General features: G+C 26.6%; 1 protein-coding gene across 4 annotated transcripts in view; it reads right to left on the bottom strand.

The window, feature by feature from the left end:
• Positions 1 to 20074, bottom strand: part of LOC100164481 (inositol-trisphosphate 3-kinase homolog) — an 87357-nt gene that overhangs the window by 54595 nt on the left and 12688 nt on the right. For 3 of the 4 annotated variants that reach the window (XM_008183747.3, XM_016803571.2, XM_008183748.3), the window contains exon 2: positions 12603 to 12747. The exons of the other annotated variant lie outside the window; for it this stretch is intronic. In XM_008183747.3, the coding sequence (XP_008181969.1) occupies positions 12603 to 12725 (123 nt within the window). In that variant the 5' untranslated portion in view covers positions 12726 to 12747. The remainder of the gene's footprint in view (positions 1 to 12602; positions 12748 to 20074) is intronic. 4 annotated transcript variants of the gene reach the window in all.

Genomic DNA, 20074 nt, shown 5'->3' on the forward strand with positions numbered 1-20074 from the left:
CCTAAATAATAATTTTACCTTTTAAATTTGATAATAGGTCAATTCACTCTAATATAAAAACTAACAGCACACAATTGAATCTGCTGAACAAACATTTGCTATAAGTTATAGCCATTGATTTTATAATATTATTATAAAATTACTATAATATTTATAGTATATTATAAAATCAATGCTATAACGTACGTGTGTAAGATGGAGACAACACATGCGGGTGCGACGTTCTCTTAAGGTGTCTTAATCTACAGGAGTACACTGTAATTGATTTGTTAAATTTGAATTCAATGATATAAAATCATTGTATACGAAAAACGATTTTGAGCGAAAACGCTCTGTCAGCCTATAATATTACTAACTAATACTAAGTATAGGTATTTTATGATATAATTGTGATTAAAATAATTTATTTGCTGAAGAAATTGCATTTTAAAATGTCATTGTGTGTGAAAAACATAAGTCACAATAATATACTTTAAATGTTTTAAGTATCCCCGAATAACATTTTTAATATAACAAAATAACTAAACCCGTTATTCCTCGTTTAAATATCTAATTTCGTCCAAATTAGAACTTATAATGCCTAAAAAAAGAACTGTGTTTATGTATAGTTTAAGATTTTTTGGTTACAGTATGAACTATTTATGAGAATCCAAATATTAAATTTTCAATCCGATTAGCTATAAAAATTGACCATTTTATAAATGTTCAACTAGAAAATAATTGAAAAGCAAGTTTTCAAGATTTTGATGAATTTTGTCATAATATAATTTGATGAATACTCAACAAAAAAAATCGTGCAAATTATTCTTTGATATTTCTCACTGTTATCATAATAAATTATGAGAAACTTTGTATTAAATGTTCAAGTTTTATGTTCCAACGAAAAACTTTTAAAATTGAAAATGACTATAAATAGCTCAAAATTACTAAAAATATTTTGAAAACTATACGATGTATAGAAAATGATAAAAGCAACTTATGAGAAACTTAGTATTACATTTTCAAGTCAATTTTTTTGAATCGAATTTTGACCAAAAGAAAAACTTTTCATCAACAATGTTTAAAAAAAAACTAATAAAAATGGTAATTTTCTTATGCCTGTAAATAGCCCAAAGAGAGTAAAAATAATGTTATGGTATATAGAAAATCCCAATATAAACATTCGGTAAAAATTTCATGTATATCTACAGTTATTTTTTTTGGTTTTTTGTTTTTCCTGACGCTTTTGAAAACTATAGGTAATATTTTACTTTTAGTTAAGTACCAACTAGATTCACATTCCTACCAGTTAAGATGCCGAAGTAGAAAATTAGGTGTAAAGGTGTAAAGACACACATCATTGTTAAATCAATACCATAATTTTAGTATTTTATCAATACGATAAAATGTCATCACTCGTCTCAGAATCGAAAAGACTTAACTTTTAATGCGATACTCTACGAAGTTAGGCAAACCCTTTTTTCATAATTTCTAATGGACAATTTCAAAACAAATACAAGGTGACAAAAAAAATAATTATGCTTGAACATGACAAAAATTATAAAAATGAAATAACTAGTAAATAATTTAAGAAATATATTCATGTCAGCAAATTCCCCAAAAAAAATATTTTGAAAAAAGTTATTAGGTGCGTTCCAAATTCATTTAATCAAAAAAATATTGATATTTTAAAAAAATCTAAAAAGTAAACTACTTGACTTAGATAATTGTTTTTACTATCAAAATTATTCTTATTATCGCAGATTCATCAAATTTTAATTTTTTTATTTTCAGTGTTAAAAAATAAAAATAATTTTTTTGAATAATATATATGTAACGCAAGCGACTTACATTATATATAAAAAATAAATTTAATATTGATTAAAACAAAAGTTATTCCAAAAGTCAGTTATATCTGTTATATCCTGTATACATCCATTAAGCATCCGTGTCGAATTTTCAACTTAAAATAGGCAAAATATAACTTCGTAAATACTTATCTGAACTATCTCAAAAAAAGGTGTCCTTGTAATTAAAATATCAAGGCGAACTAAGTACCTAATAAGTTATTACTTTGTACATTCAAATTACATACATACATGTTCGTATGAATAATTTTCGAACTATAAAAGCCTATGAAAGAAAAAAATGTAATAGATTTTTTAGCTATGCCTAAATGGCTAAATAATAATATTGTAAGAATTGTAAGAATTAACAAGAAATAATTAGCATATTTAACGAACTAAGTCAAACATTTTGAATGATAAGCGATTTCCGTAACTAATTATTTTGGACACCTGTTGAAAATTTTACAAAAAAATAAATACTAAATATGCGTTGTACAGAACTGTAATCGACAAAGTTTTCAATTTCTTATTATTCATGTATAGTAATATATAATATATATACCTATATATATAAGCAAAAAATTATTTGATTTTCGTTAGCTAAAACAAAATTAATGTGTGGGCGGTGGGCCACTCTATATAGCAACTTACATATACTGAGGTTGGAAAAGTAAGCTAAAATCAAACTTTAGAAAATATTCTCAAGGAATGTATTGATATAACTTTACTGAAATCGGTCTAGTAGTTTATGAGATTAAAGAGTAAATATAGAAACTTTTCAGCCTTATAATATTAGTATAGATATTATATATTATACGATGCATGGAAATTTATTCAAGCCAGATAATTAATTTTTTTTTAATAAAAGTTATATTTTATTTCCATAAATATAAAAGCTAATTAAAAATGAGAGCCGGGCGTTCAGCCCTTCTAAATACAATGATGAAGCTCACCCATGAACTTTTGTCTGTCATGTTTTCAGGCTAAAATATAACTTAACCACGGATGCATCACAAATCATAATATATAAATATCATACTAATTTATTATACTTACGTATATTTTTTAACAAAAGGATTAAAAAAATATTGCATCTCGGTGTTATTGCCTCACTTAAAAACAAATGTCTGCTGTCTTGCTCAAAAATAACAACATTATGACATCAGAGATCAGACAATCAAAGTACCAAAAACTCTAGAAAAAATTTGATCATATAAAATATATTCATGATTATGCAAAATCTGAAAATAAAACTGTACATTTTGGTAAAATGTAAAAGTTTGAATTGCAAATTGTTTGTAAACTGATAATTATTAAATGACGTACTTTATATGAACTGATATGTAGGTATATGTCATATATTCAGTCCTGACGTTGTATAATCACTAAAGGTGTAAGTGTACCGGTATTTTAAAACGGTAAAGAATAAACTTAATAAATATTCTGAAATTTGATATCAAATGGAAAAAAAATTGCAACTCTGATTATTATAAGCGTAAAACTAAATAGTTTTAAATGTATGACGTGCGGACGGATATGCGAATATGGTATACGGTTGGGTTAGGTATATATACGATATGAATATTTAAGAAATCGTAATAATTGAGTAATTCGTAGACGGCTAAAAACTAATTATTGATATACAGATAGTAACTAATTTAAAATAATAATTACAACAATATTTATTTATATAGGATAGGAATACATAATTAATCGTAAGGTAAAATAATAGAATAATTATAAAAATGTGTTCTTATAATACCTACAGTTATATAGATTATTATTATGCTCTTCTTGGTAACTAATCTATTACTTTTTTTAAATGCTACGTTATTGGCTTTTGGCATACATTGTGCACATACATAAACACGTAAATAAGTATATTACTATACATACAACCATTACATTAAATAAGCTACATATTGTGCAAGAAATCTATTTATATCTAAAAACATAAAAACTTGTATACAACTTATCAAGTTTAATTTATATAATATTATATAAACACTTTTTGATTTTTCTACTTCATTTTTACCGACACGATTTTATTTCCGAAACAAATCTAATTCTTTATTTCACAATACCCATAACTTTTCTAAGGACTAAACCATCTATTATTATAAAGAACCTAATTTTTTAATTGTCACGCATCATCGCATATTAACAGAATTTTATTAAACGATAAAAATGCTAAGTATCCAGACCGGTCAGTTCATTTAAATTTGTTTGTTATAATAGTCATTAAATCTTTTTTTTAAGCAAATATTGCTTGTTGGTCACACAACAATGATCTTACAAACTATTATTAATTTATGTAGTGCGTAATGTGTATAATGTATATACGTATATATACCAGCGGTAGTTTCCGTGTTTGCATGTAATTTTCCTGTTCAGCCAATGGCAAAGTTTCATATTATATTATTACTTAATTTTTATTTGTCGTAGAGTCTTATACGTCATATATTATAGGTACACGATTTAACTTTTACTGATCTAAAAACCTCAATAGAAAAACCAGGAAACCAAAAGGAAGATAATATATTTTTGGATTTTACATTTTATATTTTATATAATATATACCTAATAGGTATGTATAGTTATTTATATATATACACGTATATAAAACTCTAAAACAGTTTTCTTCATAAATTAAAATTCCTTTCATTTGTTTACATTACTAGTAGTTTATCTTGTAAAGTGTTATAATTTTTTTTTCCATTCATATAAGACAATTTATTATTTTATTATATCACCTTGGATATTTACTGCTAAGTAATACTTTTTTATTACGTAGGTAGCTTATAATCATATTTTCTTATACGACCAGCAGCTATTAAAAGTACTAGAGTTAATTACTTAAAAATATAATTAAACGATAGTCAAATTAAAAATAATAATAATTTTATTCATACGAAATCGACCAATCAAATGTATGTTTACATTGAAAAGCAACATGAAGTATAATATATAAGATACACTAAGATCGTTTAAAACATTAATATAATTGTTATATTATATAAAACGCTACTATAGGCTAATATGGTGGTACATCGAATGGTTATTGACATCAAATGATCCAAATATGAAATTATAGAAATAGATTACAAGACCAAAAAGTATATGAGAAATTACTAATGAGAAATATTATTAAAAATGTCTATGTTGTTTTAAATCATATAGAACGTTTTCTGTACATTATAAAAAAAAAGGTTAAACTGCTGAGAGCTCGATTAAGTAGAATCTTTATATTTTTATTTCACAACATTAACTTTATAGTGACGCAGGAATACTCCATTATTTCATCACAATCTAAAGAAAACATTCTTATCGATACTACATTTTGAAAAACTGCAGTACAGTATAACGATATTATATTTAAAAATAAGTAATATTAGGGTTAAATAATATATTCCTATATATATACAAAGTAAACAGTCAGACTGTCAGGTCAAAAACAATTAACCAATGTAATATGTATACGCACATTTTATATTATGTCCATATTTGCATCTATACCTCAAAAAAGACCTTGCAAACAAAATTAATAAAATTGAAAATTTTAAACAGCATTGCGACCGAGTATAAAAAATGCTATTAATAATCCTTAATTGAATAATTTTTGTACGTCAAATAGTGTATAGTATTGTAAAATAAAATGAAAGACAATTAGTTGTGGATTTAACAGTCGTTTAGTCGGCAAATTCCAACGAGGTCCCTCTCTTAATAATATGTATACGGAGGCCCTGCACCTAAATCATATATTTTATTTATTTATTTTTACTTATTTTTACCTCAAAATTATAATTACATTTGATATTGCAAACTACAATAACATTTACCATTGTTAGGTTAATAATAGCAATAATTTCGTAAGTATGTTACTGATACATTTTGTAGGACTGTAGGAGGCACCTCTTATGGATTTGCCGACTTATTTGAACCCTTAAATCCTCCACAGAATTTAGACAATACCTGATCACTCAATATATAAATTAATTTTTGAGTCTACTATACATTTTACTTATAGTATATAAAATATATATAATATTATAATTTATAAGTTTATAACACTCAAAGTTACTATTGCTTGTTACCAAAATAGGCATAAATTACCTGATTCAATAATATTTAATTATTTTATCCATGATATTTTAATTTACCTCAGAAATCTTTCTTGATTGTTTTTTTTTCCTGGATCAATTATTTATAGTTAAAGTAAGTGAACCTATTTAATTTATAAAATATTTTATAGAATATAATTTCAAGTCACAAAATATTTCTAAAATATTATAACAAAATGTCCATATAGAAAGTTGCCTAGACCAAAAATAGTTTGCCTCACTTAAAATATACTCTATGTCTTTCAATTATGATTATTTAAAATTTAACTATTTATGCACAATTGAATTAACCGCAGCAAATAAGTACAAAAAACATATCGCATGATATTTGTATAACAAACTATAAGGGTTTCGAGTGTAAGCTTACACTACTTTTTCCAAGGATATAAACTGTACGTTGCAACCACAGATATATACTAAATAGCTCACAGGGGCGTCGCGAGAGTTGATGAAGAGAGCCGCGTTAAAGCATAGGAAACCAAAAAAATTTAGGTCATGTACCTAACTATAATTAATGTAAATATTATTTGTAATCATTAAAGCGATTTTTGGAAACACATTGCCCAACTATTTGAAGTTTTATTTCTAGTACTAGTCACTGTTATTATCACCCATATTGACTTTATAATATTGTATAAGTATTGTTTCAAATTTTTCATAATAGTTTGGGAGCCGTAAAAATATTGTCAATACACAAAGGAACTGTGAGATGATAAAGTTTGAATATCTCTGTTCTTTGGGTAGTATAAGTCATTAGGTGATATTTTGATATTTTATGCAAGCTGTACACTTCATATTAAAAACTAATTTTGAGGTTCTAAATCCTAAAATCTTAATGATGCCTAAGTGCATTTTAGCATAGAAAAAACGTTGTAAAATAGGTTAATAAGCAATGATCTGTATGATAATCTTTCAAAAATTTTCAATTACTTACCGCATTTCAGTATTAAATTATTGTCAAATGTATTCCTATTTCCTACTCAATCACAGAACATTAATATTAATTAGAATTAGCATTTTTTCTACTTGTAAGCGTATTATGCTATAAGAAATAATTAAATCATCATGTAATTTTTTGTTGATGTTAAAAATTAAAACATAACTATTGTTATATTTATTTAAACGTATTTACAAGTATACCGCTATTATACAACTATATTTTCATTTAACAAAATAATATGTTATTTAAACAAATTGTACTTCGATATTTTATTTAAAAATTAATTCTGAGGAAATTGAAATATTAATAATTAATAATGATCGTTGACTGTTGTCCATGTACTTGAGAATAACTACTTATCGTCATTATCGTTAAACTCAACATAATAATATTATTATGACGTAAAACGAATACATGTCAATATAATATATAATATAATATTACGTATTATTTAAGTAAAATAAATCAGAAAAATATCAATTTAATAATTGACAAGACCACGTGTGGCCCGCGAAGGTATTCTATGTGGCCCGTTACGAATTTTCTAAAGTAAAAACAATTTTAAAAACGTATGAAAAAATTTTTAAATTATTTATTTTCATATATTATTTTTATTTAAATGTATGAATTCGTTTAAATAATTATTCCAAAAAATACAATTATAATGATAATAATAAAACTTTCACGACACACAAGACAAACGGCTTTTCTATTAATTTCAATGAAAAAGTAATTTATAGACCATTTTTCATTAAAAAATCGGCAATCATCATTATATTTGCGTTTTTTTCTGTCTGACATTTTCATTAGGAAACTCTACAATATCGATATCACCCGTGTACTTAAAATAACGTACTGATCAAACTAATGGTGTACCTACAATTTGTATCTCAATTCATAATCTTTTCAATAGACAGTAAAAGAGAAGAAAACAAGTCCAATATATAAGATTATTTTTGTACTTTTATTCTTTGTGGCCCGCTTGAAGATAATTGCTTACCAAAGTGGCCCGAGAAAGGAAAAAGGTTGGGAAGGAAAAATCACTGCTTTAACTCGTGAGTAAGTTTATCAAAATTATTATTATTTAGGCTTAAACGCTTAGACGCTTAATTAGGCTTTGGGGGCGGGCGTTATAATTTTAAATGAAGTTCCTAAAAATAGTATAGACGTTTGGGAGTAGAGTAATATTATTAACATTTATGTCATAAAAATATGTATAATTCGTGCTGTGATCTACTGGAAGACTGAAAAGCTATGTGAGGAGGAGACAAAAAAAAAATATTGTAGAATATTTTAATCACCCAATATCCGGGGATTATACTAAAATATATTGATGATATTGTATTTATATTACTATAATGATGGTTAGCCAAAATCAAAAAGTACTGTGTACCGACGTGAAAATTAAATCAGCATGTGTGAAAAGTGAAAACCGTATGGGGACAACAACGAAGATGAAAGATCGAATTGATCTATAAAATGTATTATAAATTTATAAACAATAAATTGGTCAACAATAAAATGTTTCCATAATCTCATATCATAATAATTAACAAGTCAACACATTATATTATATAACTATTTAAGTAATATCATCGCTGTCATATAAAACGAGATCGTGGAGCATACAGGACTACATGGGATAATATTATTATATTATACCTAATATAATATAATATATATTATGAAACAAGTAAACAAAGTACGAATACCACACTCTCACACGCACGTGTGTGATATAGGTAGAATGGCATATACGTCGTAACACACTTGCACACACACACACACATAATCACACGCAATACACACGTACACTCACGTCCCACACATACTCGCGTGCACAAGTATGCCCCTCGGCCGATATTATATTATATTATTATTACTATTATTATTATTATTATTATTATTATTATACACACCGCGGTGACGGCCACAGGACAGACGGATGGAGAAGGAGACTGCTATGTCGACCGCATATGTCATTTAAGGTCACTATTGACGTCATTCGCAGAGAGTGTCTTTACAACAAATGTCTATATATTCCACCGCCATAATATTATTATTATATATGTATATCATACGTGTAGACTGTGGAATGTAGATACTAATATTAATATACCAGCTATATTACCTATATAAATAAAATATTATAATTTATAATATATTATGATCATTTTCGTTGAAATAATATTATACAGCGTGCGCGTAACATTCATATTACATTGTGTATGATATACATATTATAATATTTATGTGACATGTGTGTTTGTGTCAAAGAAATGAAACTTCGGTATAGAACACGACCGGTGGTGCTAAAACTTCAGAGCTAGAAAAATTCAATAAAAACTTCCGATATCTTATATTCGGATATTAATATATGTATACAACTTAGTATAATATAGCTACACTGTTATGTACGTGCACGTCATCGTAAGTGTTTTTGCGTGTGCAATAACTGGTATAGTAGGTACGCGACGCAGTACAAATAAATTGTAAGCGGTTTTCCGAAAAACGTGTTTACCGACTGATCAGAGGCATAGTATCCACATATCTAAATTTTAATGTTAAAATTATAGGTTTTAAATCATAAGTGGTGCGTTTTGTATAATATATCATTATTCATTATAACAACGTACCTGTGTATTCATGCACTAATAATATAATATGCGTCGGAATGTCGGATATGTATAGAGTACTGACTACTGAGTAAGTATAAAGTTTGATCTCGGTCGAACAAGTATGCAGACGACGGCGGACAGACCAGTACACTCCTCTGCGATCGATTGTTAGACGTTAGTCGCCAACATATTAAATATTAGTGCATTATTACTGTGTAGGTTAACTAAGGTTAACCTAACTTGTACGATACACCGTTAAGTCAAATCACATATATGATTCTATTGATGTGTACACTGTACGCTCATTAATATATCAAACAAGAAATATTCATTCAGAGACACGAGATCGGAAAACTTTACTAGTGCTGTGCCGGTACGATACAACAAAGAATATTATATCATGCACGCCTTTGAATTCATCCAATACGGCAGTAGAACTACTTGTCTTATCGTGTTTATTGAAAAAGTGATAAATAATTTGTTTAATTATATTAGTAATATACATAATATATAGTTAGTATATCAAAGGAAATCGGAATACAAAAGAAAACCTACACGATTGAGCATAAAAAACTCTGCAACGTAGCCATTTTCCATTTTAAGCTATATAATATTATACAAAAATATTTATGTAAATAATTATAATAATTTAAAATATAACATATCAAAAAAAAATAACATTATTTCATAGTCAAAGTCACATTTCCTAAATCTGTTTGATAATAATACTAATAATAATAATAATAGTTATGAAAATATAGGATCAAAATATGGTACGAATTAAAAAAAAATACTGCATGGTTTAAGGTTTACATAAGTCAAGAATACTATAGAGTATGGGTGATCGAACACTGATATTCTTTCTATAATAATTTTGGAACTGTATCTTAATTTATTATCTTATATTTTTCCCCGATTTTAAATGTTTAAAACGTCGTAACTTTATTGCTCCGGAACTAATAATGTATTAAACGATAATCGATTGAAAATGTAAAACTAGGTTTTACGTAAGTAGGTTACTCTGTATCTAAAAAATCCAAAAAAATATAAAAACACAGTTTTATTTTATAGTTAATTTATGCTCAAATTTAGACAAAAATTACATATTAAATAACCAAGAATAACTATTTTTGTTATTTTTTTGTAATTTTATAAAAATACTTCAACTTACCGGCTACCGTATTAATAATAGTAATATTGTAATAACAATATAGATATACAACACAAAATATCCTAGTCTCGGCTCAGAATCGTTTTTCGTATACAATGATATATTATCATTGAATTCAAATTTAATTCCATCCATTACAGAGACCCACTTGTAACCTACTGTACAGCAGAGCGACATCCACTTACCCTCTTTTTTAATTTTTCATTTAACGTCGTTTTAAAATAATGTATAATAATTAAAACGTAACACTTAAAATAAATGTTGGTGAAACATGATGAAAAACGTTATGATCATTTACTCGAGTGATGTAATGTGGTATGTAACAAAAGCTCACACTTGTTTCATAATAGACTAATAGACTCGTTTAAAATTATTTTATGTACACATAATAAATTCAAAATAAAATATTTGTTGTTTTATAACATATATAGTATATGGTATATATATTATAAAATATATATAAATTATATTTTATGCACAGTCTCTAAGCGTTTAAATGATCCTTCCTATGATAATTCCTTGATTTAAAGAAAAAGTAATTGTATTTTTAAAATTTCACTACCTAATACGCCGATGTATTATTATACTTTTTAAATATTAATTAAATATATTTTTAAAAAATTGCGAAAGCCATCGTGAGGATGGTCAATTTTCTTCCAGAACCAACTTTTGTTTTTTCCAACCGACTAACCAACTAACTAATTTTATTCAATAATAAACTGTAAACAATCTTTCTAATATTCTTCTCTATAACTATATAAACTATAATGTAGGTACATACTAAGTACATTATTACATTTATCGTCGATCAATAAATTAAGATTTGCCCAATTAAAATTAAAAAAAAAATAATCATTAATTTATTATAAAATCACTATTGAAAACGAAATATATAATTATATAAATTATATAACCATGTCTTAATGATACATTGATCGATAGTCAAAAAAAAAATTCTGTTTAATTTAACACTCAGTATTATGGCCTACAAAAGTGATGGTCCCAACGAAATCTAACAGACAGCTGACATAACGTCGAAGTATAATATAAAGAGAATCAAAAAAGGTCACTGCATAACAGAGATATTAAATCTAAATATACCTACTTAAACGTTTATACAGTAGCTTACAGTTATATAATGCGAATATAAAAAAACCTAATACGAGACGAATTACAACGTAGAAATTACAAGGTGTATACGAATAATATTTAATAATATTTTAGGGGACAGCGTTTTTATGAGTTATATGCTTAGATTCAATCCAAACGATTAAAAAAATAGCAGTATAATGTATGCAAAATAAATCAATTTAAAATGTTTTATTATTATTTTATGTATCCGTAAATTAATTTTTGTGATGCTTCAAAAAAGCGTAGGTACGTGTTAAATAGAAATCATATCCCTAATCATACACCTATATGGTGTAAAGTAAAGTGTAAACCGTACTCATATTATAAATTATAATATTATACCCTATATAAATACTTTATGGCTCTTGTGACATGTAAAAGTCAAATAATAATATAATATAGTATATTTTGCGGGAAGGCTGAGGAAATATAAATGTTAGATATGTGAGTAATATTTTATTACACAAATATTAAAAATATAGACATGTAGGCTCAGCGGTGTCGTGCAATAAATAACTGCTAATAAGTAATAAGTATACAAAATCCGGACGACGATACTTAATATAGTGCGTTTAATGATTATTCAATTGTGTATCACAGTGATAAATCCATATAATCCGGCTAATTGTGTACACAAGCATAAGATTATTACTTTATTTTAAAACCACGAAATTTACCTATAATAACCCGCATACGCCATAATACCTTATTATATTATAATTTGTTAAATTATAAACATTTTACCGATTTAATTCCGTATTGTATAAAAGGTTTAATTTATTTATTATGTTTTACCTGTTGATGAAGAGCGATTTCGTCGCCGTCGCTTCCCGTACAGCGGTGTTGTTGGCGTTTTGTTTCACAGAACCGCTGCCATTGACGTCGGGGCCCCATGGTCACCAGGTTCCAAAAGCACATGGTACCATCTTTCTGTGCGCGTCTGTTATAAGGTTTTTACGAGTTATTTCAAGACAATATTTTTTTATAATGTAAACTGGATTTTATACGATATTATACGACTTATATCGTTATTTGTTAGTTGATCGACTATCGATATTATATAATTATATCACCATTATTCGTCGGGTTAGAGAAACACACGAGCAAATTAATATTTAATTTATATGATGGTTATTGGTTATACAAAGCCATGTATAACTATATAAGTTCGGAATGCCACAGCTGTGGATAAAATATATGAAACAGTATTGTTATGTAGAAAATTGCCAAACCGCCAAACCAAAACCATGATGGGGACATGTTTACATTTAATTTGTTTTATTTCAGGAAGAAGAATTTCCATTTGAGTATAAATCTATTAACTTTCAAAATAATATGTAACAATAATACGCAAACTTTAGACAATTTGGGAATGTAGATTTTACCACCAAAATAAACTCTTCATAACGACACCGAGTCGAAACATCAAACATCAATACATAATATGCGCAATCAATTCATTCAACAAAAAAAGTAGACAAGTAGGTAACCGCTTTGCTGTAAACGTAGGAGGAAGTGTTTCTCATCATCGTTAGCAGAAATTAGCCTCCCCTCCAAAAACCCCCCAAAAACTATTACAAAATTATAAACATTATATATATTCATTTTCATACACATTCTTAAAAAAAAAAAACTAATTATAAAAAATAAATTTTAAATGATTGTAAAAAAAAAAATGTGACTATCTTTTTTATTTGCGGTAAGAACAATTTATGAGGAACATTTTTATCACCCAACAACGAAAATTTAATCATTATTGAATTGAAAAAAATATTAAAAAATTCAATAATATCAAATATTTATGAATAACACAAAAAGATATAAAATATTTTGAAAATTATTAAATGTCTAGTAAATGTTTATATAAGTATTTGGAAAAAATTTTAATTTCATACGGTGGTTCAAACTTTAATTTTGAATTAAAACAAAAATGTTAAATTGATTTTGTCAAAAATTGGGTTTACGTACAAAATTCTATTTTCACTATTTTTAGAAAAATATTGGACCTTTTTATTATTCCCCCCCTCCCTTAAATTACTAACTAGGTTCAATTTGCTACCAGAAAGTTGAATATCAAAGCATTTTTTTAAATTTTCTACTATAAACCGTATAAATAGACACAAAAGCTAAAACATTTAATATACCTAATCAAAGCTTAAAATTTTATAAAAAAACCTCAAAGTTCTGACAAAACTTCATGCTATGATTCATAATAAAACTAGTTGGTAGGAGACTATAGTCCTATAGGGCAAGGATGGGCAACTCAAAATAACTAGCGGGCCACTTTTAAGTACTTTAAAATCTAGCGGGCCGCAGTGCATAGGAGAAAGCAAAAAAAAAAAAATCCTACAAATTTACTAACATTTATTTTTTACGCTTTTTAGCGGACATTTTTAAAATAATTACTACAAAACACGAAAACACAAAATTTGAAAATGCAGTGCGGGCCAGATAACAAAGGTACGCGGGCTGCATGCAGCCCGTGGGCCGCCAGTTGCCCATCCCTGCTATAGGGCAATAACCCGATATAATATCATAGAGTAATATTACTCAATATATAATATACTGAATTCATGCCCCTGAAAATAAATAAATAATTTGTATACCAAGTTATTAAGTTAAAAATGATTATTCATATTATATACACTATTGTGTTTATCCTCGTTCATTTTTTTCAAAATTCATTCATACGAAAAGTATCAATATTAGTATTAGGTTATAACAAAAATGATGGCCAATTGGGTGTCGCTAGCGTAAAATTTCCCGGTTTTCCTTAATTTTTTTTGATTTTTCTCGGTGCGGAACACTATAATGGGCATATTGAATTTTAACTTCCCTAATGCACTAACTAGATTCACTTTCCCATAAAACAAAATACCTACTGAAGTTCAAAATCGAAACATTATTTCGACTACTTATCGTGTACACACGCAAAAAATATATAAACACACATCATTGTAAAATCAATACATTTATCGCTCCGCTCAGAATCTAAAATTGTATTAGCTAATAAGTATTTAAAAAAAAGGTTATTTATACTTGATGTCCCGGTTAGGTAATTTCAATATCTGGCAACCATAGCTATGAATAATATTTCAAACAAAAACTTGTCAAACAGGATTTGAGCGTTTAAATAATACATGTTTTTAATTTAAGAAAAAACTCTTTTTTAATCTGTGAAGTAAAAACAACTAGAATTTTAACAATTCTGCTTAAATAAATTAGACATTCAACACAATATAATGAAAACAATATTATTAGAACTTTAATATTATATCATACAACTATATTAATTTCATTTTACTTATCAAACTTTAAAAATATTAATTATAATTTATATTTTGAACTCATCGTCAAATTTCTTTCTAAATAATTAATGAATTGTATGTTAATCAAATAAGCCCTGTTAATCAGAGCTCTACTTCAAGAGTTGCTGAAACTGTGAAACATCAGAAGAGCGGGTTGCAGGTCGGGAAACTAAAAAGGGCCAGTAATTTGGGCAATACACCAATCAATACAAAAACCAATAAATATTGTTTATACTAGGTACGGGTCACACTGTAGGTGGTCCCAGGATTTTACTTATTTCTAAATTTAGGGTATATGAACCACGAAGTTAGATTTACTGCGTATCAATAAGCCATAATTTACTTTAATTTTTATATAATTGTTTAAATTAGTTTAAATAGTAATTTCCTTTCCTCCGAACTTAGTTTTTCTTCATATGAATATATGATATATATATATTATATATGTGATCATGACTATATAAATACCGCTGTTGGCCTAGGTGGTGCCTCCCTTCCTTTATCCAGGTTTGATCATCAGAACTGCGAACTAACTAACCGGTGCTGGGTAAATTACTTTTGATAAGTAATAAAAATACGTTATTCATTATGTACATTAAATATTTTTATTTAAATTACATTCGCGTTACCAGACATTATTTTTATCACGTTACGTTACTTTTTCATTCAAAAAGTAAGGCATTAAAAATAAAGTTACTTTTTTAAAAATTTATCACAAAATCATGACCATAACGACTATAATAATAAGTAGTAGGTATTCTATTAATATTATTAAATATACATTTTATAGCAGTAAAGGTAAAACATTGATTATATAGGCACACTATATAATGACAATGGCTTAATGTTATTATGCGTGAATAAAATGCGTAAAATTCCTGGATCTTTTATAATATTCATAAGTATTATCTAAAACTTTCGGAATAGAAATTTGATCGTATAGATTTTTATATTTTCTCTAATTTTTCTCTAATCATGTCATTTTATATACATTCATAACTTATTTTAATATCGTGAAAAATAAAACGTTACTCCATAGAAATTCATTTTTAAAAGAAATTTCGTTACAATTAATTTAAATAAAATATAATAAAATTACTATAGCGTTACTGCAAAAGTAATTTTGTTACAGTAATGTGTAATTTGCGTTAAAAAAGGAAAAAGTTGTATAAAGTTCATCACAAATGTATACCAAATAAAAATAACAGAATCTCATAAATATAAGCATTGATTATAAATAAATAGTATTTATTATTAAGGGTATAAGCCATGGTATATATCGCAGGACAGCGACTACAGAGTCCCACACAGCATTTGAGAAATGATAATATTTTGAAAATATTTTGAAGTGCTTGAATAATATTGTATAAATATTTTATTCTCATAAAATAATAAAATATTGCACAAAAATGTTGACTTAATATTTTTATAATGTTTCCATGAAGATATTTTTTTTAAAAATATGATTAAAATGTTTTGTTAATGTTTTTTACAAAATATTTTTCAAAAATGAACTTCTTGGCCAAAAATATAAATAAAATATTTCCTTATTATTTACGCAACTTTCTCAAATATTTTGACAACTATATTGTTTTCCTAAAAATATTTATACCATAGTTGGGAAATATTAAAATGCTGCGTGGGGTGGCTGACACATGAATTTAGTTTTGTTTCTCAAAATAAATTATTTTTATGTTTATTTAAATAGTTGACATTGATTACATATTAATTTATTATATTTCTCTCATCAGTGGCAAGCAGAATTTTTTCAAGGGGGAAAATTATGAGACCCATAGTGTTTAGAAAATTAAAAAAAACTAACTAGTGTATAAACAAAATACAAGTTATTAACATGCAATTTTTTTTTTTAACATTTATTTGAATATATACTATCTGTAATAGTAGTTACAATAAGCATATGAGCTGGATTATACTTAGAAAGCGTGAGGGGAGTAGCTACCCAGCAATAACACTCAATGTTAAATTTAACATGCAATTAAAAATTAATTTAGAAATGATGTGTTTATTTAAAGTTTTGTTTTTGCCAGATTAAATTATTTTATAAACAAGACAATATGACTAATTAGGTAGATATTAAGTTAAATATTTATTAAAATCTCAATTACTCATTCATTCATTTCGTTTAACCATTGCCAAAAGTAATGAAACCAGGTTGTACGGTAAAAATATTATTTTATACTCTACAAATATAAATGATAATTATAGACAAGTATAATTATTTGCATATTTCAATATATTGCCTATCATACATTATACATTACCACATAAAATTCATTAACATTAGCTCAATTTCATAAGTTTTAAAAAAAAATCAAATTTCATTATAGTAGCACATTTATACAATAACTATGTGTGTAATGACTAATGTATGTTTAATTACAACTTTTTTCTTAAATATAAAGTTTTATAATGTACTGTTATTTGATTCGAAGAGCAAATATAATTATAATTCTATTGCAATTGTTACAAAGGAAGGCATTGCTTTTGCTCATATTATAATACTCAATATTAATAATTCTAGGGATAAATGAATTATATCCATAACTAATTTTATGATGTAATTAATTCATTATTGAGTATTCAAGTTTAATATGAAAATCATGACATTTCCAATTATAACTATTCACTCCACTCTGACCTCAAAACCCCAATCATTCATTCACTATCCTCCCACTATTATAAACTATTTCACAAAACTACATTCAACCATTTAAATTGCCTTATTTCAAATCTATTCTCTACACTTCCTGATAACCCACAACTCTGTCTTAAACAAAATTGGCCCAGGGACCCCCCCTCCCCCTTCTATCATGCCGACCAGTCCAGTATACTTAGGGTTGCATTTATCCCGGAGTGTCGCGGCCGGTCATTAAGTTTGCCCTGGTCAATAGCAGCTAAGAGAAAACTAAACTATACTAGACTTCTTCTTTATAGATAATATGGTTTCCGGTGATATAATGTTGTACCTACTGGTTGTTCTTATTTCAAAATATATAAACTAAAATATTGATTTTACAATAGTCTATACATGCAGGGAAATAAATAAATAATTTGTAAAATAAGTTAAAAATGATTATTCATAAATCATAATATATATATTATTGTTTGTATCCTCTTTTTTTCGAAATTCATTCAATCAAAAAGTATCAATATTAGTAATAAGTTATAATAATAGTAAGCAGTTAATGTAAAAAAAAATGTATTGACTAATAAATATAGAAATAAAAAAAAGGATATACATACTTATTCTCATATAAGCAAAAAAAAAAGTTAACAATATGATGTCCCGGATTGATAATATCAAAATCTGGCAACCCTATGTATACTTGTACAACCCATATAACCTAATGTATAAATTATATTACAGGTTGTATCAGTGGCGTATTTATTATTTTTTGTAGAGGGCGGATGACAAGAATTTTAGCTTACAGATTATGATGAAATAATTATAATATAATAATAGACATGTATTTAAAGAGCCATGGGGGCGGATTTGTCCCCATATCCGCCCCCGTAAACACGCCCCTGGGCTGTATACATGTTTTTGTTCTAATAATAATAAAAAAAAAAGGTGGGAAAGTGGGTATCGCTCTGCTGTACATTAGGTAAAGTAGGTTACAAGTAGGTCACTGTAATGGATGATATTAAATTGAAATTCAATGACATAATATGATTGTATAAGAAAAACGATTCTGTGCGAATACAGCCAGTCAGCCTAGGATCTTACTAAGTGTATTTGATGATATTATTGTAATTAATGTAATTTATATATAACCTATTTACGTGGAACCTTATTTAAAATTTTTAATCCTTAGCTATAAAAGTTGAAAATTTTATACATTTTTAACTACAAAATATTTATTAAATTTTATTCGGGTGGTACTTCTGAAGAATCTTGTATTACATTTTAAAATGTTAGATTTAAAAAGAAAAATCTTTATGAATCCTCAACTCAAAATAATTTGATAATTTTCGTGATTTTATCATTTTTTGTCAAGTTTTGAACTTAGTAAGTCACGTTGTGTTGTGAACAAGAGCCACCATCCCCCACCCACCTACGGGTGCCCACTTGAAAATCTGTCGAAACTACACACACGTGTTTACACCTACCATTCCCTCCCCACAGTTTAAAAACCACCCAATGGCCTAAGTTGCCGCGGGTTAACTAATAAAAAAAAAAATAAGAAACTAAAAATGGTCCCTAAACAAATCAAAATATTTTGAAAATTTTATAGTGTATATAAAATGAAAATATAAACAACCAGTGAACATTTTATGCATACATAAATCGGTATATATATATACGTTCATTTTTTTTAGAGTTACACCAAAAACCAAAATCAATTTTGTAAAATACCGATTTTGCGTAAAAATTCCTATTTTTTCATAATTTTTATGTTTTTTTCCCGGCACTTTTGAAAACTACTTTACCTCCTGAATGATCAAACTAGATTCGTTCCCCAATCGAACAAGATACTGTTGAAGAAATTCGAAGCAGTTTTACTGCCCCAAACCGTGATGACACAAAAAAAAAAACAAAAAAAAACACATTGTAAATCAAAACATTCATCGCTCCGCTCAGAATCTAAAAAACTGTTAAAAAATGAGCTGTGAATAACTTATTATTCAACGTATGTTTCCTTCATTCTTTTTTTGAAGAGATAAAAATAACTCAGATATAAAATATTATTACAAATACAAATAAAACTACATTTTTAACAACTAATATAAAAATTAAAAAAAAGTGTCAAAATCACAATCTTGACCAAAAATTTTGACAGTATAAAAAATAAAACAATCTGATTGTATGTCATAAATAAATACATGATTGTATAATTTAACCAAAAATCGATTTTTGGTTTTTGGTGTAATTCAAAAACAAATAACTGTAGATACATGAAAATTTCACTGAACGTTTATATTCTCATTTTCTATACA

This window comes from Acyrthosiphon pisum, chromosome A3, assembly GCF_005508785.2.
Source record: "Acyrthosiphon pisum isolate AL4f chromosome A3, pea_aphid_22Mar2018_4r6ur, whole genome shotgun sequence".
Taxonomy (NCBI): Eukaryota; Metazoa; Arthropoda; class Insecta; order Hemiptera; family Aphididae; genus Acyrthosiphon; species Acyrthosiphon pisum.